Source organism: Amblyomma mixtum, chromosome 5, assembly GCF_055824585.1.
Source record: "Amblyomma mixtum isolate Tamu chromosome 5, ASM5582458v1, whole genome shotgun sequence".
Lineage (NCBI taxonomy): Eukaryota > Metazoa > Arthropoda > Arachnida > Ixodida > Ixodidae > Amblyomma > Amblyomma mixtum.
This window is the reverse complement of record NC_143016.1, coordinates 172,786,271-172,814,039: the sequence shown is the minus strand read 5'-3', so window position 1 is coordinate 172,814,039 and position 27,769 is coordinate 172,786,271. Positions and strand designations below refer to the sequence as shown.

The window sequence follows — 27,769 nt, the reverse complement described above, 5'->3', positions numbered from 1 at the left end:
CCAAATGCCCATTTCGCGAAGGCACTACTGCAACTCTGAAACGAAGGAGTTCTATGCTGAATTTTGAGAATAAATGTGTTTTAATTTCTTTCAAGCTTTAGTTCAACCTGCTGTCATGCCTTTATGTTTTCATAGTCACACCAGATACAAATTTTTTGTTGTCCTGGCTGATATGAGCATTTAACTATACCTGGAAGCTAAAAAAGTGTGCCTTTTTTGTCCACATAATAAACAGACTGCCATTCATCCTTAGTGTAATAGTAATAAATACTAAATTATATGCTGTATGATATGCAAATGCACCTCACAATTTACCTTGGACTTTTTTACGGTTTGACTGTGGTGTGAAGACATGAACACCCATAGTTGCAACAATGGACTATGCAATTAAGCAGGACAGAAATCTTTCATTAATCTCAGTAAGTACCAAACCAACCTACATGTTGGTCAGTGCATGAAATAATCCTTGGCCACATGTCTGGCATGTGCCTGAGATTGTATCTGGTACATCATGCAAACTAGAATGAACCGAACAGATCTTTTTGGTGGCGCTCGGCTCCCGCACATGAATACAGCAACAGGTCTGGTGTGCTTGAGCTGGATCATATACGCCAGATGACTCGAAACCAGTCTAGTGTACGTGCACACCAGACGACATGAAACCAGTCTAGTGTGCACATCAGACAACACCACACCGGTCTGGTGTGCACATCAGACAACACCACACCGGTCTGGTGTGCACATCAGACAACACCACACCGGTCTGGTGTGCACACCAGACACCACCACACCGGTCTGGTGTGCACACCAGCACCACCAGGCTCGTCTGGTGTGCACACCAGACACCAGCAGGCTGGTCTGGTGTGCACACCAGGCTGGCCTGGTGCCCACACCAGCCACACCAGGAAATCCTGGTGTTAACACCAGAACACACCAGAACATTCTGGTGGATTTTCAACTGGGATCCGACGTATGCTGACGCTTTACGACGCCCTGCCCCAAATGCAACGGCGTTTGTTCAAGCCCATCACGACGTCCCGCTACCCTCCGTGCAGCCAGTGCAGCACATCCCGAGTGACCGACGATCCCTGCTCAGAGCGGACGTCTGGCGTGGCCCAGACCGACGACGTTTCTGTTTCCATTGTGGGGAGCCCGGTCACCTGCTCCGGCGGTGCCCATATCGTGAACTTGGCCTGCAGGGTTTTTCCCCCGATGCGCCAAGACCCCGATTTGGTCAACGGCCCCCTGCGATTGAAGAGTACGTGACGCAGCAACCTATGTGGTCCATGGCGCGCCGTCAGTCCCGATCACCGTCCCCTCGCCGGTCATCATTTTCACCGAATTCGCAGAACTTTTCGCGAGCGACAGCGGACCGCTCGCCCAGTCCTCGCCGGGAAAATTGAGGACAGCGGCCTCCGGGGGCGTGGTCGCTGGATATCGATGCTGTAAGGACCCCCTGACGACGCCGACATCCGATGATAGAGGTTTGTCGACGTCGACGACAGCAGTTGATCTAAAGGAGCGATTCTCACTCGACATACCCGTGCTTCTCGACGGTCACAGCATTAGCGCGTTGGTGGACACAGGAGCAGAGTTTTCAATTATTAGTGGCAAATTGGCAGCGCTTCTCAAGAAAGTCACGACTCCCTGCTCTGGCATGCAGATCCGGACGGCGGGGGGCCATACCATTACTCCGCTTGGACAGTGCACGGCTAGGGTCCAGATCATCGATTCGACATCCGTAGTGAGCTGCCTGGTGCTCCGCGACTGTTCTCGTGACCTGATTTTATGTGTAGATTTTCTCCGTGAGAATGGTGCCGTTATCGACCTGCGGAACAGAACCGTTACGTTTTCTACAGCGAAAACCGACGACACCTCCGATGTTCGTCAACGCAGCTCCGCCCTTCGTATTTCTACTGAGAGTGTTTTGATCCCGCCGCGCGCCAGTGTTCTTGCAAGAGTTGAATGCGGTGATAGGATACGTGATGGACCTGCAGTCGCCGAGGGCAACCTTTCCTTGCTACTGATACACGGCATTTGCTCGGCCCGAAGCCTTGTTTACCTCCATAACGGTCGGTCGGAGCTCCTGATTACTAATTTTACCAACGAACCTCGTCGCCTTTTCCGAGCTACTGCCATCGCGTGGGCCGACCAATTGGCAGATGTTACTGAGTGTTTTGCGTCCGAAGGCATGGTACAACCGGACACGTCGCTGGATCGCATCGATATTAGCTCCGGGCTATCAGCGACTCAACAGCGCGACCTACGCGCCCTACTGCTTCAATACCAAACCTGCTTCGCATCCTCCTCGAAAGTGCGGCAAACGGCGGTCACAAAGCATCGAATCATCACTTCCGATGATGCTCGCCCCATACGACAGCAGCCGTACCGCATTTCCCCGAAGGAACGCGACGCCATCCAAACGCAGGTGAAGGAGACGCTTACAGACGGCATAATTCAGCCTTTTAAGAGCCCGTGGTCGTCGCCTGTTGTTCTGGCAAAGAAGAAGGATGGGACTTTGCGCTTTTGCGTTGATTACCATAAGCTGAACGCCATAACGAAAAAGGACGTCTACCCGCTGCCTCGCATCGACGACTCACTCGACAGACTTCGCCGCGTCAAGTATTTTTCATCGATCGACCTAAAGAGCGGATATTGACAGATTGAGGTTGGTGAACGTGACCGCGAAAAAACTGCCTTCATCACACCCGACGGCCTATATGAATTTAAGGTGTTGCCCTTCGGCCTTTGTTCAGCGCCTGCGACGTTTCAGCGCATGATGGACACTGTCCTGGCTGGCCTCAAATGGCAAACCTGTTTAGTTTATCTAGATGTCGTGGTGGTGTTTTCATAAACCTTCGACCAACACCTTGAACGACTGCGGACCGTGCTGGATGCCCTGAGGTTGGCTGACTTGAGACTTAAACCCGAGAAGTGCCACTTTGGCTACAAAGAGCTCACGTTTCTTGGCCATGTTGTGAGCGCCGACGGTGTAAAACCCGACCCCGAGAAAACTGCCGCCGTAGCCGAGTTTCCCCGTCCTACTACAAAGAAAGCGCTCAAGCGCTTCTTGGGTTTGCGCACCTACTACCGCCGTTTTATCGCAGACATCTCCAACATCGCTGAACCCTTGACCCGCTTAACGCGTGAAGATACACTGTTCGTCTGGACTGCCGCGCAAGAGGCTGCTTTCACAGAGCTGCGACGACGACTGCACATTACCGCTGTGCTTGCTCACTTTGATGAGGAGACTGCTACCGATATACACACCGACGCTAGCAATATTGGGCTTGGTGCCGTCCTCGTTCAGCATCAAGAAGGCGTGGAACGTGTGGTCGCGTATGCGAGTCGCACACTCTCGCGCACCGAAGTCAACTATTCCACCTCAGAAAAGGAGTGCCTCGCCGTCAACTGGGCCACGATGAAATTTCGGCCTTATATCTACGGTCGCCCTTTCAAAGTCGTCACAGACCACCATTCCTTGTGCTGGCTGACCAATCTCCGGGACCCATCAGGCCGCCTGGCACGCTGGAGCCTTCGCCTTCAGGAATTTGATTATACAATTGTCTATAAGTCCGGACGTAAACACGAAGATGCCGACACGCTCTCGCACGCACCCGTCGAGCAAGCTGATGACAGCACAGAGGGCGACAATCGTTTCCTAGGTGTGGTCAGCAGTTCGGACTTGGTGGCAAGGCAGCGTGCTGACGCTGACCTGCGATCTGTCATGGATCACCTAGAGGGCCATGCTTCCAACGTACCTCGACCCTTTTCCCGCCACCTGTCCTCTTTTTGTATTCGCAATGGCGTACTCTACAAGAAAAACTCACGTAACGGTGACCGGACCTACCTCCTAGTCGTGCCATCAGACCTCCGCGACGACATCCTTTCAGCGTGTCATGATGAGCCCACATCAGGCCACTTGGGATTTTCACGCACGCTCGCCCGAGTGCGTCAGGCCTATTATTGGCCTAAACTTGCAGCGACCATCTATCGCTACGTCAGAGGTTGCCGTGAGTGCTAGCGTCGTAAGTCGCCACCGCTAAAGCCTGCAGGTTTTCTCCATCCAACTGAACCACCTCGCACACCTTTTGACCAAGTCGGCATTGATCTTCTGGGCCCATTTCCTGTATCAGCATCTGGCAATAAGTGGATTATAGTTGCGACTGATTATTTGACGCGCTATGCGGAAACCAAGGTGGTGCCGCGCAGTACATCCTCGGAAATCGCGCATTTCTTCATACACCACATCGTTTTACGTCAAGGCGCCCCGTCTTCCGTAATCACCGACAGAGGCACTGCGTTTACTGCACAGCTCATGCACGAGGTGTTCCAGCTGAGTCACACTACCCACCGCAAGACTAGTGCATACCACCCGCAGTCAAACGGGCTCACGGAGCGCCTCAACAAAACCTTAGCGGACATGCTCGCCATGTACGTCGATGTACAGCACAAGACCTGGGACGAGATCCTCCCATACGTGACGTTTGCCTATAACACGGCGCTTCAGGAAACGACTCGCTTTACGCCGTTTCGCCTCGTCTACGGGCGTGACGTACAGACAATGCTCGACGCCATGCTTCCGTGCGCCCCTGACGACCAGGAGCTCACGTCGGACGCCGAGGAGTTTACCCGGCACGCAGAGGAAGCCCGGCAACTGGCCCGTATGCACATCCGACGGCAGCAGGCCACGGATGCACAACGCTACAACCAACGACATCGACACGTAGAGTACCACCCCGACGACAAAGTGTAGATATGGACCCCAGTACGTCGCCCAGGCCTGTCGGAGAAGCTCCTGAGCCGCTACTTTGGACCGTAAACACTGTTGCGCCGTATCACGGATGTGACGAATGAAGTCCTCCCCGATGGCACTCTACCGAGTTCGCGCCGTCGACATCAGCCTGAGGTCGTGCACGTACTGCGCATGAAGCCTTACTGTACGCAGTAAGGGACGTAGCCTCCAGCCGTTGAGCGGCATGTGACCGTTTGTTCACTTGCTTACTTCCTCCCGTTCACTCAATGTGCGCCCACGTTTTTGCTTTCTTTTTTGGGGGAGGGGGAATAATGCCGCCAGGTGTCCCCAGGCAGCGCCGAAAGGACGAAGAAGTGAGGAACTCGCGTGCTCTCGGAGCTGGGACTCTGCTTCTCTGTTTGCGGCCTGTGCCTAGCTTGTGTGATTAAGGACCCATCTGTGACAATATAAACACTGATGCGTAGTTTTAAAAATCTCTACAATACTCGCCAGCCTGCTTCAAGACCTGGAGTGACAACAAACGACATATCGGCAGTTGTAATGTCAATTTTTTTCCTGTCTCTCGTAACCTAAAGTTCAACAATACGCTACGGCCATCTTTTGGTTGATAAGCTGAAACAGCCTCAATAAATTCTATTATAAATTAATTAGCAGTAATATGTGAATACCATGAGGTGATTCATGTATATACGTAACGCATCATTTGAAAGAAAAAACATGAAAGCAAAACTTTTGTGTCTGTAGTCCTTTAAAATGGCAGCCACAGAAGATCAGCCATGACAGCCACACAAGCAAAAGATAATTACAGCAGCACCGATTTCTGCAGTGTGAGCGCCAACAGTGTCCTCAATCCTGCTGCAGAAAGATGCAGAAATGGCGCGGTAGTCACTACAGCAGTGGCCATTAATGATGGAGCTCCCATAGAACGGGTCGCCCATTTGGAGAAGTTGCCCTTCTGTAGAAGCAGCTTGATTGTATTCTCCTCCTGCAAGGACAATGCAGCACTCTTGAAGAATGGCATGACAAAAACAGACGCTCTGTCAACAAATTCAGTAGCACTAACAAGGAAAAGAGCTTTGTAAAATGGTACAAGCTGAGAAGAAATCTGAAGGCTTTCTCCTTGCAAAATTAAATGCAGGGTGTGGGCAGTACATGTACCTGCACTTTGCAAGCATGTTTGACTCCAAATGCATGGAACAGTGTGGAGAATTCTGCATTTCTTACCTAAGTGAAGCTCTTCTGGATGAGAAGCTGCCGTGCTTGCATCCCTGTTGTGCTGTCAATCAGGTCCTTAACAGGTGGCAGGTGCAGCGGTCACCTTGCCGCTGTAGTTGTGGAGGGGTTCACTGCAGCTCTGCCATTAGGAGGTTGCGGCTCCTTTATCAAGCAGCCAAAGTTGTCGAGTGCTGCGCAGGCTGTTATGATGCAGGCCGCTTTTTCTGTCTTGTGCTGCAGCCCCATGTCCAGGCAAGGAAAGCGGCGCTTCCACACTCCAAAGGCCCTTTCGACGCTGTTACGTGTCTTTATGTGGGCCTTCTGGTACCTGTTTGATTAAAGGAATATTACAAACTGCCTTGTACAGTCATACCTCGTTAATATGGACACTTTGGTTAGCAAGTAAAAGCCCTGCTAAATCAAGTCGTTGCGAATAACAAATCTGGATAAAAATGTTCAGAAAAGAAAACGCTTCGTCATTATGGACTACTTCTGTGCATAGTGGCAGGCAGCAAAGTAGAAACCGGAAAACCTTGATAGCTCCAGGCACATTATTGTTCCTTATTGTAAACCTCCATGGGGTTACCCCGATCGCAGAGTGCCGGTCGCGGAAGCTTCGGGATAGAATGCGCCTCCGAAAAAGCAACATCCATGGCGTAGCACGCGAACCCAAAGGCAGAAATCCTGCGTGCGACGTTATGGTTGGCTGCCATGTTGGAAAAGAACGCAGCAAGTCGGTTCCAAGCTAGCCCAGATGCTGACTTGAAACTTGGCCGCCTTCGGTCAAGTCAAGCACGGCGCGAGCCTCGTTCCAAGTCGAGTAAGATTTGTAGCACACGATGAAGCTGTCTTGAGACCAGCGCAAGTCAAGTACGAGTCAAGTTACATTTCTGCATTCGGGAGTTAGGGTTGCTGCTTGAAGTTAAGGACGGGAATGAAAGGTTCACGAACGCACTAGCAACAAGCATATTGTTACAGGTTAACTTTGAACATCCTTTATATTGTCACGTGCTGCGCATCGTGACAATATAAAGGATGTTCAAAGTTAGACTTTACTGGTTTGTTTAAATGCGAAACGCCGTACGCTAATACCGCTTTTCTTCCGTGGTAATGTGGCCAGGAGGACACAAACTGGGGTAATAATTGTCAGCAAAAATTCAGTAAGTACCTAAAAATTATTATTTTTATTGCCTGATGTAAACATGCAAGTTTATATTGAGAACTTGGAGGCATTTGCTTTACAGGGCTATTCCATTTTGTGCAATTTTAGTAACACGCCTGTGCCCTGAGGCGTGTTCGCCAAATGCAGCCGGTACAGCCAGCGATGACAGCGCCGCCCACCGGCAGGTAGCAGCCACATTAAGGCTGGTTATAAATATTCATTCAGAACGACGGCTCGACATCGTAGCTATGGCGCAGTGGATTAGAGGCACGTTTTGCGTATGGAAGGTCGGCCGTTGGACTCCGCACTCTGTACTGTAATTTTATTGTTTTTTACTTTCATTTTTTTTCCATTTTTTCCCTTTTAGGTCGCAAATCGTGATGCTTAGTGGCATATAACGCCGTTTAAGAGGATTTATTATCCCTTTTAGGTAAGCCGTTGTGACAATCTTCAGTCACCGTGATCAATTCACCGTGGTTTCAAGCCTTGTGGCTGTACAGGCTGCAGTTGGCGAATACGCTGCCCTGAGATACGTATGTCTACATCCTCGTCTCAGTTAGTGTAATTACGCCTGCGAAACCGCGGCTCTCGGCTAGAACCACCTTCCTCGTGTGACACAGCTTTTGGGTATGGCACTCTGCCTTGCAAGAGCGACCGGCGACCCGGATGACATTTCGTGATTCATTGGTTTCGGACATCAAGAAGGAAAACGCTGCCGAGAATGAAAGGTCATCTGCCTCGCCGCTCGCTGTACACAAGGCAGAGTGCCGTACGCTACAGCTGCGTCACACGAGAAAGGTGCTTCACGCCGACAGCTGCGATCTCGCATGCGTAATTAGACGAACTGAGACGAAATTTTAGACATGCGTATCTCAGAGCAAAGGCGTGTTACTAAAATTGTATAAAATGGAATAGGCCTTAAAATGAAATGCCTCCAAGTTTCCAATATAAATATGCACGCTAGCTTCAGGCAATAAAAAGTTAATGATTCTCAGCTAATTACTGAATTTATGGGAACAATTATTACCCCAATTTGTGTCCGCCTGGCCGCATTACCAAGAAGCAAAAGCGGTATTAACGTACGTGATTTTAAAAAGAATCTGTAAAGTCTAACTTTGAACACCATGTATAAAAGGAGCCTGAAATAAATTGGCAACAGCGCGTGATTTTTGCCAGGCGCTGTACGCGGGCTTCAGCCCTCGTTCACTTTTTTCAGTGGCGAAGCACGCGTGCATCTGTTCAGCCACCTTAGTTTCTTAAAACATATTCCTCGCTAGCGCGAAGCAGTTGCCGCGGCTCATTTCCGAGCACCAGCGACAAATTCAGTGCTTGCACCGGGAGCCTCCGCTTCGGAGCAGCTTCCGAAGGTGACGCTGCGCTTTGCATCGATGCAAACGCCCCCGCACCGGCGCCGGGGAAGAAGTGATAAAACGAACGCCGCACTTGCTACACCGCAGCCAGCCAACACCACCTAGATTGAGCCAGCGTGTTGAGCCAGCGCGACTCTGTCAACATCGCCCGCCCGAGAGCAAGAGAGCCTTCCGCCCTCACCCTCTATATCCTCGCACCAAGCGCACTTGGAAGACAGGAACGCCACCATTCGGCTCCCCAGCCGCTCCGCGGCCGTGCGGAGATGGGCAGAATATTTTTGAGGGGGCTGTTGATTAAGGGCGAAAGCTCGTAACGCCATTCACATCTCGGTAAGTTGTGGATAAACTTGTGTCGAACAATTCTGTGAATCACGCGGCCGACGGCAGCCCAGCGGGCGGGAGGACACCGGTGCAGTCAGGCCGCTCTTTACTTCATTCTGAAGTGCTTCCTTGGAACATGAAGTGCTTGTGTCGCCGTCAAAAGAGCAAATGCCCAGAGGCACATGCTCCACTTCCTTTCTGCGTTTTCAAAACCCCTCACTCGCACACACAAATACGCTCACAACATCGCTGCCATCCGTTGGGCGTGCAGTAGGCGCAATTCCAGAACGCTTTGTCGCTTGCTGTCAGGAAGCACACGCTGTTATTTCCGAAATGGTAGGCCTTAATGTTGCACTGGGCGCTTACAGCTTGAAGGCAGCAACAAGATTTTCCAAAGACAAGACTTTCTGGCAAAAAAATAAAAGCACTGAATAAGAACGTACTACGTGCAGGAAGCGACACAGCCGACAGCTACTGGCCAGCTGTATGGCCGGTCGTTCCCTAGCCGGGGCTCAGTTTTCCCCGTCTACTCTGTTTTCGTGATAAAAATAGTGAGCAGGCCTTCTCTCTCTAAGGGGCATTAACCAGTGTTTTCAACTCCAGTGGCCGAAAAGTACCTATATATCCCCCAGTTGTAGCTAAAAGTAGCAATAATGTCAAGAATGAACCTAGAAGGTAGATAAACCTTCCCTACTGCTGTTCAAACCTTCCCTACTGCGTATATGCACCCGCGCGAAGCGGCCAGATTCACGAGAGCCGTCGCCGGCGGGTGTGCCTCTTGGCCGTTGAGCTCGGCGAGTGTAGCTTTGCGGTCTGCGTTTTTGTACGTGCCGCCGTTCGCGTTCGTTGTGCCGTGGTTGTAGAGCGTGGTGCGACGTTACTGTGTGAGTATTGGAGATGCTGGGCATGATTTCACGCAGTTCACTCGTGTTCAAGGTACTATCCACAGCGCGCGAGGGAATTTTAGAGCAGAGCTGCGCACAGTCGGATTGCGCACTCCATCGCGAAGTCTCTTACCCTGAGTTCATCTACTGCCACGAGCGTCTGCGCACTGCCTGTCAATAGGGAGCAATGGAGACTACATCCAACATTCGACGGTCCTCGGATATGATACGGCTGACAAGTCTCGTTGCAGCTTTTTGCCCGCCAAGATATACCGAATGTGAGTAGGCTTTCTGCACACGCAGCCACGACCGTTGTTTATCGCGTCACCTACATGCGGTGCTTTGATGTGCTTATTTCCTTAGTTGTTCCTAGTTATTACGTAGACATGACAGAGTGAGCCGCAGTGCGGAGAAAGTGCGCGCAGTCGCTCCTGTTACGCTACGTGGATCTCCGTGCCAGGTGTGTTGCGACACGCATGTAGTTCATACGCAGTGTCGCTCTAGGTGTTGTCTTGTTGGCGCTTTTTTTGCTAAGCACAATCTCGCGCCGTATGAACTTCACCCAGCAAAGGTTTTCGTGAATACCGTCTCATTCCGCACGTTTGCTCGAATGACAGCCACCTTTCCGTTCAACAGCACATTTCTATGCATCCTAATGAACGTGCGTGTTTCAGTGGTGCACGAGGATACACTGCGATATTCAACTCACTTATTGCCGCGCTGTTCAGTTATGTGGCATAAATGGGTTGGAAATATATTCTCTCTTTAAAGGAAACTTTTCGTGGCGTTCATTGACGCTGGCCTCGATGCCAGACGCTAAGTAATTTGCACTTGGAAACGCACGCAGCCTATGCTAACTCATGTCAATACCTTCGGACGGTACGCGTTGTAGTGCCGGAGCTCCCATTTCGCTGGCTGGCCCCCCTGGAAACAAGCGCTGCGCGCTCGCCGACGCTCAAAGCAGGCCCAGACTTTCTCGAACAAGTCGCGACATGCAGCGTGACTCATCCCTCCGGCGCGGCGCCGACACGGACCCTTCCTCCTGTCCTCCTCTCCGTCGGTGCGCACTCCTCCGACGCTCGCCGGTTCTCGACCATTGGTCTAATTTGAACGGTGGCCAGTGATTGGAGGATTTGAACGGCTGGCTGCCATAATCGTTACCAGCGGCTATAAAAACGGAGCCGCGCTGAACCCGAGCAGCAGACGGGCAGCAGAAGAGCCATCACGCCGGAGCTACGCTCGCCGCCGGGGCCGCCCTTCTTCTGTGTGCCTGCCCGTGGTGCTCTTGACCCTTGTATCATGTAAAAGCCCTTGTACATACTGTACATAAAGTTCATTTGACTCACCGTCGCCTCGACCGTTTCATGGCTCGGACTCCCAGTCCCAACAGCGTGCAGCACGGCGTTGAAATTTGACCCCTCGTCACAGCGCTCCTGCGAACTCCGGTGTTCTTCTCCAGGCCAGCGGCCAAATATGCAGCGTCAAGGCGTCCCAGCTAACGGCCTAGAAATCTCTGAGGAACGAACCAACCAGTGACTGGTAGGTTTCTCTTAAGGATGAGACTGTCTGGACACGCCACGGTGGCTGATTGGTGGGGCTGTTTCGACAGCTCAGCTCAAGGATATGGGTGGGATAACGACTCCGGCGGCTGCATTTCGGTGAAATAGGAAGTCAAAGATGCCCGTGGGTTGGGGGGTCGTCAGCGCATCTTAAAAGAACACCAAGCTGTCGAAATAGGTGCGCAGCCCTCTAAAGCGTGCTGTTTTTTATGCGAAGCATACTAAAAGAACCCAACCCAGCTCCTCGAGCGCGGCGGTGTCGTTACCATTGACCTTTCGTGACGTCCATGTAATACCACGTGGTGCGTGACGTCACAGCAGATGAGAAACGGGGGCCCAACTCGCGCCGTCGGGCAAGGCGTCGTGACCAAGAATGACCACGTGGTGCGTGACGTCACAGCAGATGAGAAACGGGGGCCCAGCTCGCGCCGTCGAGCGAGGCGTCGCGACCAATGTGTTTCCTGCTTCTGCCGCTAGGTGCGCTGTAGTGAACACGTGATGCTGGAGCGGCGGTATACAAGGGGGTGCGCCTGCCTCTGCTAGGCGTACACGGGATAGAGATGCCTCCTGGAGACAGGGCTGCTCGTTAGAATGAGAAGCAAAATGTTGCGGCGTGCTACAGAGACTGATGAAGAGCGCGAAGAACGTCTAGCCAAGCGGCGTGCTCGATATGCAACTCGGCGACAATATGCTTCGCATATGACTAGGCTTAACCTAAGCTAAGCCTCAGCCATTTTTTTTCCCATTCTTCTCTCACTCCCTCCTTCATCTATCACTTCGCGAGTGGGTTTGGGTGTGCACGAAGCAGTCCGACATCTACTGTTCACTTCCTTTCCTGATAAAGAATTAATATTCTAATATTTTAATGATCCAGTCTTGTTATCCTCGATCTGTTAGCTCGCTGCTGTCGAGCGGTGCTGGGTGCTCTTAAAAGTGCCGCGTGCATCTCCAATTAACGTGAACGACGCTCCTAAGGTAATTGCCAGAAAGCTGAAGCTCGAGCAGTGTGGTCGTAATAACTTCTCTCGGAACTTGTCACCTTCGAAACACACATCGCAGTCGTGTGCAGGTTCCATTAGCCGGCGTACGGAGGGCAAAATGCATGCCTAGAACAGCCGAAGTGCGTGCTCCGGACCGCTCGGAGCTACGTTCGCGACGTCTAGCGATGTAACGCCTGGTTCTAGACGACGGAGTGTGGGCATGCGTGGCCAAACTGAGAGCGCTGCATGTCTTTTCGGGGCTTTTCGTTACGCGCGCGCGTGGCACTGCCACGTCACGCTGGCCAAAGCAGGGGACACAGCCTCGGCCAGAGGGCGCCGCGGACGCCATTGAAAAGCGCCTTCTCTGAGCAACTCCTCTGAACTGGGCGGGCAGGACGACCAGCTCTCCTGCTCGCTTGCGTGTGTTTACGCCGTCGGCGCTCGGAAAAAAAAAAAAAAGCTTTGCGCGCGCGCGCTCGTCTTTCCCCGCTAGCGCCGCTCGCGAGAAGATGCCGTTGTTGAGAGAAATTTGATACTCGCGCGCGCGGGCTCGCGCTTGGATGCCGTTGTTGGGGAAATCTCTTTAGCGCGCTCGTGCTGTTGCTTTGTTCGCCTGGTCTTTCGCGCCTCTGTGAAAGCGGCCAGTTTCGCACACGCGCTTGATACTCGTGCACTTTCGCTCGCTCTTGAACACCGCAGCGCGTCGAGTGTGCAACTATGTACACACGTAGATGTGGTTTCAGAAAGATAGTTGAGAGTGAGTGCTTTTTTCTCAGTGCGAACATAAAAAAAGAGACAGCTGCTGGTGGCCCATGTGTACTGCGTTGAGCAAATTGTTGAGGAGAACAGTGTACTCGTAAAGGCGAAGTGTGTGTCACAGGTGACTGACAACATCGTTCCCGGGAATCGATGGAACTTCACAGGCGGTTCTCTGCCTTTGGGGTGTAAAGAACTGTTGTGGCAGCCGACAGCACAACAATACCTTTCGCCACTCTTCGACTGCCGCGCCCTACGCGCGGCCGCTCCCGCCATTCGCAAGTTCCGTAGACGCTACCGCCACCGCACCGCCGACGAGCGAAACGGTCGAGTGGTAGTGGCTGCCCGTGGTGGCTGCCGACAGCGGGCAGCAGTTCGCGGCACGCGGCAGCTCGCGGCACCGTGTCCATTTTAACCACGCTGTTTGTGCTTCGCTTGGGATGGGCAGAAAGTCTGGAAGCAAGCGAATGTGCAGTGTGCCACAGTGCACAAATAGAGCTGTTAGTAATCAGATTAGTCTGCACTCATTTCCAAGTGGCGAACGATTGAAGAAGGAATTGGTTGTAAAACTCCAGATCGGAAAGGCTGGGACGCGGGAAATGAAAGTCTGCAGCGTGCATTTCGTCGATGACGATTTCTTCTGGAGCCGTACAGGTAATATACTTTTTTGTTAATGTCTTCTGTCCAATGCGAATATGTCTGCTTGCGAGATTCGATTTTTTTGCAAGTGGTGCACGTGCGGTTTGTCACACACGACATGCCGGCAAGCGTGCAACGTTTACGTGCGGAAACGATCCAGCCGACCTGTGTGTATACATGCTACTGACAGCGCATAACTAGTTCTGCTCATTCCTTGAAACAAATGGCACAGTAGGCAAATCTGGCGGCAGCCGACTCACCAGGTTGAAATTTTCCCGGCAGTTGCCTCCGATTAGCTCCTTAGTACTTCAGGGCAATCTATCGATTTGGTTTTCTTTCACGGCTTGTAATTGCCTTACACTTTATAGTACTCTAGTGGCAAGTTGATTGTTCGAGTTCGGGTGCTGTGTAGAGCGCCTGGCTTTTATTTGAAACTTGCAGCTGATCAGTTGCTCAGTGTGCCATGAGAATAATTCCTTTATCACTTTCGTCACTTTTCTCGGCTTTGAGGAAATCAGAGTTCCCTCACGCATTTTGGCGCGACAGAAAGCGCAAGTAGTGACCGGCAATTTTTCCCTAAGTGCGCAGAAGATCCGGAACGGCCCGCGTGAAAGTCTAGTCTCCAACCGGAAAGCCGCGCTACTATCCTGCTTGGTTTGGTTTTGGTCTTGTTTTGTGGGGTTTAACGTCCCAAAGCGACTAAGGCTATGAGAGACGCCGTAGTGAAGGGCTCCGGAAATTTCGACCACCTGGGGTTCTTTAACGTGCACTGACATCGCACAGTACACGAGCCTCTAGAATTTCTCCTCCTAAGAAATGCTAGCCGCCGCGGCCGGGATCGAACCCTCGTCTTTTGGGTCGGCAGCCGAGCACCATAGCCACTGAGCCACCGCGGCGTCCTTCCTTCCAATTACGAGGTATCCTAGTATTAAGCGGATTCAAGAGAAGCGTAAGCAGTGAAAAACAAAACGGCTCATCACTTCGCCAAAAGCAGCCAGTCTGATGTGGAATTACAGCGCACGGTTTATCGCCTGCCGGCAAAATGCACGCTGCCAGTAATGCTCGCTATTTCTTTTTATGTTATTTTGGTAGTCGACAGTTTTTGATAAGTTTTGTGTAACGTAACCGAATAAATTATGTGAAGCTGTTTGACAAGTTGCAGACTACTGACTCATGTGGATAGTATCACATTTGAAGAATGTCTTCACCAAATGTTTAACTCGGATTTTGCAACTCAGACCCAAAGGTATGGACACCTGTTCGGAAAAGACTGAAGAGAACAGCCATCCCTTCACAGTGCCTACCATTGAGGAGCCATGACCGCCTTGATATCTCGAGAACTCAAGCATCAGCAGCCCGTTCTGCACGAGCTGCTGTCAGAGATAGTCGCAGTAAGTATTGATTACAAGCCCGTCCTTCTCTTGGATAGCAGTTCTTTTGCCAACTATATTTCAGTGCAGTTGCTACTAACTAGATGGAAGGTATTTTGTTTGTGTGTTATTTTGCTTTGAGCCACAGTATAAGAATGCAGATCTCACTTGACGTAAGCAATTATAAACACCAATAAGCTACAGAGATAATAGCTGTGGCCAAAATATTGGCCTCTGTGCTGGTAGTGCCACTGATATTGCAATGAACACAATTCCTGGTTCAAAGCAGATGTGTGTATTTGTGTTTTTAGAGGATTCTCCCAAATACAGCCGCAGTATGAAGCTTCATGCATCACCACTGAAGCCGCAAGAAAGAGAAAATGGTCATGAAGAGGATGTTCAGGTGAGCTTTCACTCCAGCTGCCTACATGAAAACGTCATCTCTTGTTAGTATTTTTCAGTTATTATGAACATGAGGCCATGATAGTCCCTTAATTCAAGTTCATCCTGAGTAACATATGTGATGAATTTCTTTCAGAGTCTGATTCAAATGCTTATTTTTTTTTTCACACAGATGCCTGAGGACACACAGCGGGTGCAGTCAGGTGGAGGCTTCTCTGGTGATTACATCACAACGGGGTGAACGTCTGCAGAGGGTGTTGCAATTGAGGCTCTCCTAGCACTTTCAGTGGGGGATGCCCAAAAAGAAAAGAGCGTACAGGTTAACACGGATTCCTTCACTAAAAAGACAAAGCTAGTGGAATTGCTGGTTACAGATTCTGCTGTGCAGGCATTTACAGGTGCGGCAACGATGAGTAGTCTTTTCGCTCTATCAAATGAGGTAGCTCTTGTAGATACAACGGTTAATGAAATAACTGTGTTTGAACGTGTTGTTCTTGTCCTAGTTCGCCTGAAGACCTGCCTGTCATTTACATGTCTTGCCACATTGTTTCGAGTGAGTAAGACAACTATCCACAGACTTTTTTACTCAACTGTGCGCAGTCTTGCAGCAGTCCTTGAGGCTGCTATCCCATGGCCCATAAAGGCTGAAATTTCGAGGAACTTGCCACGTTGCTTTGAGGCTTACAAGGATGTACGTGTGGTGTTGGATTGCACAGAAGTTCAAATTGAAAAGTGTCACTGCTCTTCATGCAGAATTCTGACGTATTCCCACTATAAGGGATGCCACACGGCTAAAGTGCTCATAGGTGTTTCGCCAGCTGGCATGATTATATTTGTCAGTGATGGCTTCGGTGGTAGAGCCTCAGACAGAGCCTGCGTGGAAAAATCTGCCGTTCTAAATAAACTGAACAGCGTTGAGGATGACGTCATGATTGACAAAGGATTCAATGTAAATAACATGTGTGAACGGCTAGGACTGGGGGTTGTGCAGCCTCCTTTTTTGCGCCACCGGGCACAGTTCTCAGCAGACGATGCCAAGAAAATCATCAACATTGCCAGAGCACGTGTGCATGTTGAACGAGCCATTCAAAGAATGAAAGTTATTAAAGTGCTGAAAGGTCCTGTGGCATGGGAAATGGTGGGCGTACTCGATGAAATATTTCTCATAATTTTAGGGATAGTTAATCTGTCTGCACTAATAGTCGCTGAGGAGCGATTTGGTGACTGCAACTTCCTGCAGCAGTGATGCTTGTTTTGTGCATGGACCTGAAAATGTGATTTGCTCACTTGCTTAGTTTTATTTATCATGCTTTCACTTGCACCCCGTTTATATGATTAAAATTGTCTGTACAGTACAACAGGTAGTAGCTGCAGATCCGGATTACAAAAGCGATATAACTAGATGGATCAGACTGGGCTGGACCATATTCGTAAGCACTATCAGATCATGAACTGCAGGTTACCAGTATGCCTCAATAGGAAAGTATATGGCAGCGGCATCTTACCCGTACTCCCCCTACGAGGCAGAAACATGGAGGCCAATGAAAAGAGCTGAACTTAAATTGGTAGGTATAATGAGAGGCAGGAAGCTTGCCGAATGGGTTCGAGAACAAATGAGAGTTACATTCTGGTGGAGATCAACAAAATGAGCATGGGCAGGTCACGTAATGCAAAGGCAAGGTGACTGATGCCCCTCAAGGGTAACAGACTGGATTCCAAGGGAAGGCAAGTCCAGCAGGGGGCAGAAGAAAGTTAGGTGGGCGAATGAGATTAAGAAGTTTGCAGGGATCAAATGGATGCAGCTGGCATAGGACCGGGTTACGAGAGAGGCCTTTGCAATGTCGTGGGTACAGTCAGGCTGGTATTCTTTTTCTTTCTCTTTTTTATTTGAGACAATTTGGTACAAATTGACTCAGGAGGCAATAGCAAAAGGCCCTGATGGGGCCTGACTAGGCTATGCCCCCCTGACAGCACAAGTGTACATGTCATTACCCATCATAAGCAGACCAAAGTAAAACACATCAATACAGAAAGATACAGATGCACACCGTCTTAGAAAAGGAAAATAACTTTTTTGAACTGTAATAATACAAAAACATTTTCTTATGTACTGCATCAAGTTTATCAGTAAAACAGTATGACGGAAATAAAAAGCTGTGCAGTGTACCCAAAAATATTTATTGCACATATAACTTGCTGCATGGCGTCCAGCCGAGCAGTACTGACTAGCTTAAAGTCCAGCAATTTTCTGAGCAGCAAGTTTTGCAAGGTGGGGCAAAATATGTTTGAAGTAAACGTGCTGCAGCCTCTTCACAAGCTCATCAATGTGGTCGTCACACCGCTCTACTTCGAGTACTAGCGACTCCACTTGCGAATATATAAGAAAATGAGTTTTCTTTAGATTTAGTACAAACATTACGAGTTGTACCTGTGAGAAATAGGCGTGATTTTTGTTGAGAGCGAAGTTCTCTCTCTGCTGCTTCAAATAGGTGAGCTTTTTCTCACGGGCTGCATTAACAATTGTCTTCGTCTTTCCCACTAGTAGGCTCTTAACTTCTATAAGTGTGTCGGGCTGCCGTTTTTAAAAACAACCCCATCTGGGCTGTACCCGAGCCATGACAAGGCCACATTCACTACAAGCCCTAACTGAGAAGGAGCATTGCCAGTGACTTGGCTGTAGTACTCTAATGCTCGTTTTTCTGACGATTTTCCATATTCTGTGGCACTGTTGCCACGAAAACGCTTTTCAAGCACCAGCGTCACCTTGTCCTCCCAGGAGCGATCTTGTCTGGGCACAAAAGTAAAATATGCCCGGCATATGCTTTCAGTTATTCGCACTACGCGTTCTTTTAGCCACTTTGTATTCCTCTGATCTCTTGTGTTGGCCAGAAGGGACAATGATTGCTCTTCTGAGAGTTCGACATGTGTCGATTAAAACTTTTCTTCGTCTTCTGTGAGGTGACACCTTGTGAACCTGTATGTCTTGCACTTTGTGGCATCTTCGAAGGCTACATCAAAGAACTGCATCTGTGTTAGGTTCCATTTTGCTCTCGATCATGTGTTTCACCAGGATACAGTCTTCTGAAGATGGAACACCATCTTGAACGCTGACGCGCCTGTTTTCGTCTCTGCCACGATGATGAAGTGCCAATGCACTCTGTGGAGTGGCAGCAATTAGGCGCTGCCTGATTTCACGTAATGTCTGCTCTTGGAGGCGTACCCTTGGCTGAGCCTGAACATGACACAACTCGCGTAGAGTTCTGCCTGTGTACACTGAGGATGCTTTAATTCGGCCCCATGCTTGCTTCATGTCTGTTGATGACAGGACTTCCGGGTTGTCAATCCCTGTCCTGTTAATAAACAAAAAATCATTATTAAAATGGCACTTGTTCATTTTACACTCCCATGACTTTGTGTACAATCACATCTTACTAAAAAGACTGAATAAAACTGACTTACCTGTTTACAAACAGCGTCATTGCAATCATGTGTTTGCATCGTTCCGAGTTGCCTGCCTTGCATGAACAGTGGCCCTAAAAAGTATGAAGCAAACATCAGGTGCTGTTACTTTACACTGCAATGGTAAACGTAATACATGTAAAATTGGAAACCTCGCTCCAAATGAACGCTGACACGTTCATGTTTAGCTGGAATATTTACTGTCTGATGCCAAGAAAATGCAGTAAAGCCATGACAACGACTGCACCTCAATTCTGAAGATATGAACCTGCCCTTAAGAATGCCACTACTGCTGTCTCATCTTGTGCCGCTCGGAATGCGGTCGCCGCGAATTTGCTGAACCCGGAACCGATTTTCTCTTCGAGACCTGCGGCGTAACTATGTACTTTTCACGTGCAAGCTAGAAGGCATGCGATTTCAGCAGCCGTTGCGCAGAAGCTTGTTCTGGATGGCCGCGGTAGCTCGAGCGGCCAGAACGAAAATGTTCAAGTTGGAAAATCTTCGCCACGAGCGCGCCGTTTGTCGCATATATAACTGGCACACTCGCTTCATTGAAATCTACAAATTTTATTGAGAAAATGCGTGCATCGTTGGGCGTGGACATCGCTAGAGTATATTCTTAAGTCTTGGAGGCGAGACATGGCTGGCACACACCACTGTACGTGAAGCGCACAACTGAAAACGTGCTTCCGCATATATTGAAATGACTTCATAATACGAATAGCGATCTGCATTTTCTTTCAACATTTTGAGTTATGTCTGCAAGACATAGCCCGTCGTAGTAAGCCTTCTTTTTGTTGTTCTTCAGGCAATTGACAACTCGCATCTACGACGCTTATTTCACGACGAAAACAAAGCTAGAAAAAACTGCTGCACATACCTTGAGAGAGCGGTCGGAGGCGTAAGCAAATTGCAGCTCGTGGGGCTTTTCCCTTACATGGGAAGTCTGTAGGCACAGCCCTTGCAGGGTTACCGTCTCTGCCGTGCAACCTTGTACACCTCAGCATATCAAATGGCCAGCGTTGAGTACTTCTTCACCTTCGACTAGGCACCTAATTCTTTTCTCTCGCGATCCTATGCGTTCCAGTATATCCCCTAACGAAAGGGCGTGCGAGAACGGCAGAGGCATTTTCCGCAGGCGTCTTTGCTCGACTGCAAGCAACAGCGAAGAAGCATGTACTACGTCTCGACTGGACTGACATGGGACTGACCACCACTAGGGCAGCCATATTGAATGGCTCGTCGCGCCACCTGTAGGTCGCGGAACTTGCGAATAGTGAAAAACGAGCCACAACTCCTCGTTGAACGCCTGCGAGACTCTGGCGAGAACAAAAACTGGGCGCGAGAAGCACGCGTAGACACCGAAACGCAGCTTGGTGAATGCGCTGCGCCGGCGGTGCGGCTCAACAGCAGTTCCCAGATCCGACCACAAGCGCGCATTAGGGCTGCCACAAACATGAGGTTTTACTTGAGGTGTGGGTCCCGGACCTGGCGTCGAAACGGAACATATTCCGTCGAAACGGAGCCTATTCTGCGCCGGGCGCGTCGAAGCCGCGAACCCAGCACCACGCGCGTCGTCTGTGGAGCGCGTAGCCGCTACACGGAGGCAGCAGGCCGGACGAAGGGATTTCTGCGTATGCGTGCCGCTTGCGCGCCGGGCGAATTTCAGCCTGGCGCAGCGTCGCCATGTGTAGTAGCGGCGCATAGCTAGCGTGCCGGGGCCGCCTCCGCTGCCGCGCGCTCTCCATCCCCTCTCTCCTCGTTGCTTTCGCAACCCTCAAGGTTTAACCAGAGTGAAAGCACTGCCAATTTATTTTTACTTTCTTTTTGTGCACGTGCGAAGCTCTACTGAGGAGCTATTCCCGGCATCACATACGCGCCGGTGTACTGCATCGTCATCACGGCTACGAGCCTAAGATAAGGGAGCGAGGTTTGGCAGGAAGGCAGGATATAGTGGAAGGCAGATATAGTGTTAGAGGTGCCGTCAAGTAAGCGTAAGCGGCGGGTTGAATTTTATTGCACTGTTTTTTTTTGCCTGACAGAAAATGCAACAGATCGCTGGCTTCTCATTTCACGTCGTTTTATTTTTTCCACAGGTTTAGAGGAGGTGTAGAAGACAAACTGATAGCGGAATGGGGCTCCCAAGACTTCTTTAGGCTCTGGATTCTCACGGGAGTGACTCGTAGAGGGAGTGGACGAGCGCGCGGTCATTGCGGAGGCGTCGCCACTCCTTTTCTATGGCTTCCCGCAGCTGATCTGGGTTGCTATTAGAGAGCTTCAATTTCTTGGAGAGGCTTTTTTTATCAGTCCCCACACGATTTCTATTAAGGTTAGCTCGGGGCTTCTTGCAGGCCACGAAATAGTCGTAACGCCAAGGCTTTGAAGGTCTCGGACAGCCTTGGCTGTGTGCGCAGGCGGTACATCTTGTTGAAAGTGACACAGCCCATCCGGAAACGGCCCGCAAACACATAAGGCATGAAGACCATTTCTACCACCTCCGCGCAGATCTGGGTAGATACGTCCTTACTGGTATCCTGGTCCATCTTAGCTAATGGCTCCCCATACGCTGACTGAAACAGGGCCGCTGCTGCGCACGTTCCAAGTGTATTTTTCTTCGTCCCTGCATGTGGTGAAATCGGCCGTTATGAGAGGAATCAAATCATTAGACGTAATGCTACTGGCTGTGGTAGCTGTGAACGACCTGAGGCGACGAGAGAACAACGCATTGAAGAGATTGAAGGCGTTATGGTTCGCAATATGCACCGTCAAAACGTCCGTCCGCGAGCTCGTTAAGCTGGCTTTCCTGCATTTTAGAGTTTCAATATCGCTTCGCAGCCCACAGTACAATGCCAGAAATCAATGTTGTGTAAGCCGCCGCGGTGGCTCAGTGGCTATGGTGCTCGGCTGCTGGCCCGAAAGACGTGGGTTCGATCCCGGCCGCGGCGGTTGAAATTTCTTTGGAGGAGAAATTCGAGGCCCGTGTACTGTGCGATGTGAGTGCACGTTAAAGAACCCCAGGTGGTCGAAATTTCCGGAGCCCTCCACTACGGCGTCTCTCATAGCCTTAGTCGCTTTGGGATGTTAAACCCCATAAACCAACAAACCAATCTAGTGTATTTTACATTGTCCTGCGTGGTTCAGTACGTCAGACATGGTTGGGTACGTCAAGGTAGGCGACTGCAGCTGACGTCGGTAGCAGCCCAAAAGCGGAACATTCGCTTGCCAGACACTTCGGCTTCTTTCTTTCTAAGGCGAGCTCGCGGGCATTCCGCGCTGTCGTGGTTCCATTTGAACGATGACGACGAATGGACGGTGTCATTACTCCCCGGCAAAAAGAAGCATCGTCCCGATGCTGGGAGTGAGTGAAGTGGTCGGAAGGACGGAACAGGATTAGTGGGCGAGTCTAGCGAGTCTACCGCTCGTGATAAGACTTCAAGCCGACCACGGGAACCAGTTCAAGGCACGAAGACCGTCCGGACTTCTGAAATCCGTCGGGAATGACTTCGTAGTTGAGGTCGCCCAATCACCTGATCACCACGCGGTATGGTTCAAAGTAGCGATGGAGGAGTTTTTCGCTGAGTCCTCGTCGCAGAATGGGGAACCACACCCACCCACGGTCGCCAGGAGCATAATGGACGTCATGACGGCGCCGATTGTAGCGATCTGCATCTCGAAGTTGTTGTTCCTGAATTCGTACTTTGGCTAGTTGGGGAGCCGCTGCGGCGCGTCCCAGGAAGGTGTAGGTGTCAGTGTGAAGGCTAGAGTCGTCCAGATGGGGTAACATTGCGTCGAGCACCGTCGTCACTGTACGGCCGTAAACGAGGTGGAATGGGGACATCTGCGATGTTTCTTGCATGGCCGTATTGTAGGCGAAGGTGACATAAGGGAGCACTTTGTCCCACGTTTTGTGTTCAATATCGACGTACATGGAGGTCATGTCAGAAAGGGTTCGAGTCAGTCTTTCAGTCAACCCGTTCGTCTGAGGGTGTTACGACGTTGTTCGGCGGTGGTCGGTATGACTGTAAACCAAGATGTCCTGCAGCAGCTCAGCCATGAACGCAGGGCCTCTGTCAGTGATCAGCACGTCAGGTGCCCCATGGCGAAGTACGATCTCATGCACGAAGAACTTGGCGACTTCTAAAGCGGTGCCGCTAGGTAGAGCGGACGTTTCTGCATGAGGACGGAGAAAGAAAGAGCATTAGCTCACATGGCGACGTTGCCAAGCTTACATCTGAAATCAGAACACTTACGGAAAAATGCGAAGATGCGGAAAGTCGTCTGCGGCGATCAAATTTGCTATTCTTTAAAATTCAAGATTCCAACAATGAAACATGGGCTCAGTCTGAAACACATATCGTTACTTTTTTATCGGAGAAACTAAACATCGCCATCACAGCTGACGACATCGAAAGAGCACACAGGGCCGCCGCGGTGGCTCAATGGCTATGGTGCTCGGCTGCTGGCCCGAAAGACGCGGGTTCGATCCCGGCCGCGGCGGCTGAATTTCTTTGGAGGAGAAATTCGAGGCCCGTGTACTGTGCGATGTCAGTGCACGTTAAAGAACCCCAGGTGGTCGAAATTTCCGGAGCCCTCCACTACGGCGTCTCTCATAGCCTTAGTCGCTTTGGGACGTTAAACCCCATAAACCAAACCAAACCAAACCAAAGAGCACACAGGTTGGGCCGCTTTCAGGCATCCAAGAATCGTCCCATTATCGTAAAATTTCTGCGCTTCAAAGATAAATCCAAAATCCTTGCCGCATCATCAGAATTGAAGGACACGTCTATTTCCATTAGAGAAGACTTATCAGCGCGAGTGCGTCTAGCTAGGAAAAAACTTTACTTATACGCATCCCAGTATGAATCCAAGTTTAAGATCCGTTATGATAAACTGGTCATGGATAACAAACAGTTCATCTACAAAGCTGAGTCCGATTCAGTCGTCGAACTGTCATAGCCATCCAAATGTGCACGTGTTTCAACTGTTTCACACGCACCTCATCACAGCCATAACCCTCAAAAAGCGCTAACTGTTAACACAGTATCTATCATGCTCTCAAACGTTCGCAGTTACATATGCAAAAAGGAAGCACTGGAAACCTTTCTTGAAGATAACGATACTGACATCGCAATAATGACTGAATCATGGCTGAGCCCAGATATTCAGGACCACGAACTTCTCAGTAATGTCGTCACCTACACCATCTATAGGCTTGACCGTGTAGGGCGTCGAGGAGGAGGCGTTTTGGTATTTATGAATCCCAGGCTCGTCTGTCAGCGCATAGCAACTAACTGTCATCACGAAATCCTTTGCCTTCATGTTTCACTCCCGGCTAACGCGCTAATACTTATTTCTTGCTACCGCGCACCCGACTGCGATAATTCTTTCGTTGATGAACTTCACTCTGTCATTTTAAACTTGCATTCCCGCTTTCCTCGTACGACCTACTTACTGTCCGGCGGCTTCAATTTACCTGATATAGACTGGAATAATTTCATTGCTAAATCCACCCTATCAAAAACTTTGTCGACCTTGCTCTCACGTTCAACTTCACTCAGATGGTCACTGTGCCAACTCGTGGTTCTAACATTTTGGATTTGATTCTCGTCTCTAATCCCGAGTTAAGTCTGTTCAAAGCATAAAGGGCGTAAGCGATCACAACATTCTCTTATTCGACCTCTCCATTACGTTACAACATCGCCAACCTGAAACCAAGTACATCAGGGACTACAACAAAGCTAATTTTAACAAGATAAACACAGAACTAGATGTCTTTCTTCAACATTTTAGTCCCCTCGCTAATTATAGAACAGTTGAAGAAAATTGGTCCTTATTCAAACACAAAATACTGTCTGCTTGAATACTGCTGATTGAAATCATGATTGAAATCATGATAAGATTTGAAATCATGACGCCTTTGTGCAGAAACTAAAGTTTTTACAAATAAATTCGGATTAGGAAGCGTCCATTCCTGCGTCCTGTGAACTTCGAAGTTTCTGTACCTTTGTTCCCCCCGGTTTTGCCTATGGTTTTGAATTTGTCTTGCTTGTACAACTGTGTGGCGTATTGTTTATTTCTTACTGTACACCCCCCCCCCCCCCCCCCCCTATGTAATGCCCGAAAAGGGCCTTTAGTGTATGTAAATAAATAAATCGGCAAGGACGGTGTCCATGATGCGTAGTAAAGTTGCCGGTGCAGAGCACAGTCCAGAAGGCATGGTCGTAAATTCATAAAGGCCATTTGGAGTAATAAACGCTGTTTTTTCACGGTCCCGCTCATCGACCTCAATTCGTCAGTAGCCTGACTTGAGGTCCATCGAAGAAAAGTATTTCGCGCTACAGAGGCGATCGAGAGCGTCGTCGATCCGGGGAAGAGGATTGTTGCAACCCTGGTAGCATGGCCGGACACCGGTGATGGGACGAGGAGGATGGGAGACTGGGTTTAGAGGAAGGTAACGAAAAGCTTTATACACTTATTTACGTTATTTACATAGAGCGACTGAGACAGACTCTCAGTGGAAGGGGAACGTCTTCGTCAACCGTAGTCGACTGGAGCTAGCAGGCTTCTCTCGGCCACACTCACAGCCGAGTTAAATATGGTTCGGATTCCCCAGATCCCTGGCTGGGGAATAATTTTCGAAGAGCACTGTCCAATCGGATGGACCGGAGTAGAGGCTGGTGTTACCACCCACGGCCGGGCAGGTGCGGGCTTTCCCACTCTCTCGCAGCTGGGTCCATGGGAAGGGGGAGATGCTGACTCATCCAGCCCGGCTGGGAAGGAATCTCCCGCAGTCTTCCAGCAGATGAATGAACTTGCCTCCCCGCCTGTTGTCCAGAACCCGAGTCGGGAACACAAAAGTCTTCAATTAACCGCCAGCGTGACTGGCGCCGCCACGTCGCCTCCGCATCCGCTGTGGTTGCTCGGGCAATACCTCCGGCGCGTCTCCGGCCTTCGCCGCTACTGCCGTGGTCACCTCCGCTCAAGGAATTTCGCTCGGATGGCGGCATTCCAAGCACCCACTTCACCACCGCCATCGCGAGGTTGTCGGCCTCGTCGAGTGTTCACGGTTGCTGCTGGTCGGGCCCACGTGGATAGAAGTAGGGTCACGACAGCTCGTCCGCCGCCAGGTAGATGCCTCGAAAGGGGTTACAGCTCCTCGCTGTCCTCTGAAGAGGCCGCATCAGCCAGGCAGGTCCTCTGTTTCCTGGGTGATCCAAGGGTCGGTGTCTGCAGGCCAAGGGTCTCAGGTAGAGCATTAGTGGTCAAATCTGCACAATGCCCCCACCCCGGCATGGCAAGAGCACCACCCTTCTGCCGACTCGTGCCAGGCAAAACAAAGAACAAGGCCTCAAGCTGTGCTGCTCAATTAACTCCCCTTTTTGGCTCCCCCCCTCAGGCGGTCTGGTTGGGTGAGCTGCGGATGTGACCTATGCGGGCGATTTAATGCCACCGCATTTTTTTCAGTTTTGAATCAGGTTTTTGTGCTGGAAGAAATCACAGCTGCCGTTGCCATCCACAGACCGACGGCCTCGATAGATCAGACGAGAAGATAGTAGAGCTCCACTACTGCTCACGTAATCACAAGCACTAATCTATACATACACACAAAACCCACACACTGCAACTATCCATTCCAAAACCTCAAAGGCTGTCACAAAAAAAAACTCTTTTAGGCAGGGAATTAACAAGCGTCTTTAAGCTACATCATGACGGCTAGAAAACACGAAGTACAAAATCCCGCACAGGCATAAAAGCTCAACACTTCGTTTCCGTTTCTCTGCCGTACATGAAAAAAAAAACATCAAATACAAGACGCATGTGTTCTTGGAATACCCTTCAGCCGCGCCCGGCGTGGTCGGGCTGCCGTTCTACCAGCTACGGTTTCCAAAAAGCTGCGGGGCTGATTAGTTCCGTCTCTTTGCGACTGGCATGCAAAGCCCGGGCAGCGCTGAAAAAGCTTTACACGAGAGAGGCGCTTCCCCCTCTCCCGGTTCCCTGCATGTCTCGTCTCTGTCTGACCCGCGCGCGCTCTATGGCGCCCTTTTGTCCGGCGGCCGCGCGCTTCTTTCTTCAGGCAGCAGCAGTGTTCACATGTCTCCTGACAACCCCTGCTGCGGTCATACAATGGAGCAGGTGGTTTACATCCAGTCTGCGCACGCTTAGTTACCTTGGCTTTAATGCGACGCCTATGAACTCTTGAGCGCCGCGGTTGCAATTTTGCAAAGTTACAAGGTTGGCCGGTCCTCAAACTCGCGGGCTTTATGACCCGTACCTTTTTCATTTCAGCGCAACCGTTCACCTTAGTTTTGCCTGCACGCCGACGCTTTCTCAAGGCTACCCTAGCGCATCTTTTTCTTGCGTTTGCGGTCATCGCGGCGCCGTCGCGTGTTAAGCTGCCGGCACTCGCCGCAGCATCAATTTCCAAAGGCCCGTCGTGCTCACGATGTTTCTCGCCGTTCAGCAAAGCAAATTGCGCTTTCCTTGCAGTGCTAGGCGACGGTCTCTCCGAAAAGTCCACCGCTCCTGCGATTTCATTCAACCACAACTCGTTTTCGGGTGTTCGGTCGCGAGCGGCCGTCGTTCCCTCATCCTTGAAATGACCTTTGTTTTGATGCAGCGCTGATGCGCATTCCTGGCTTACAATCGATCTTTCAGCCGTCGCTTTCACCGCATGACTGCTTTCTGGTATTGCGGTGCCGTCACGTTTTAAGGTGCCGGCCCTCGCCGCAGCGTCAAAAGCCAACACAGCAATTCCCGGAGGCTCGTCGCGTGCGGAATTTTCCTCGCATAGGAAAGCCACCTGAGCCCTACAGTCAGTGCTAGGTAACGACCTCTCTGAAAACCCGCACGCCTCAGTGATTTTGTCTGAGCTCGGTGCTTTACTGTCTGGCGTTCT

General features: G+C 50.4%; 1 protein-coding gene and 1 long non-coding RNA gene across 2 annotated transcripts; both read left to right on the top strand.

Moving 5' to 3' along the window:
* The first annotated feature begins 12,539 nt into the window (after window positions 1–12,539).
* Window positions 12,540–15,418, top strand: LOC149344707 (uncharacterized). The gene is made up of 3 exons (XR_016282785.1): window positions 12,540–13,657; window positions 14,881–15,033; window positions 15,324–15,418. It is a non-coding gene; the product is annotated as an uncharacterized LOC149344707 (long non-coding RNA).
* Window positions 15,419–15,586: 168 nt separating this feature from the next.
* On the top strand, window positions 15,587–17,469 carry LOC149344706 (uncharacterized). Its single transcript, XM_089547289.1, has 2 exons — window positions 15,587–15,617; window positions 15,666–17,469. The coding sequence occupies exons 1-2, from the start codon at window positions 15,587–15,589 to the stop codon at window positions 16,658–16,660; spliced, it is 1,026 nt and encodes a 341-aa protein (XP_089403415.1). The 3' UTR covers window positions 16,661–17,469.
* Window positions 17,470–27,769: the final 10,300 nt, after the last annotated feature.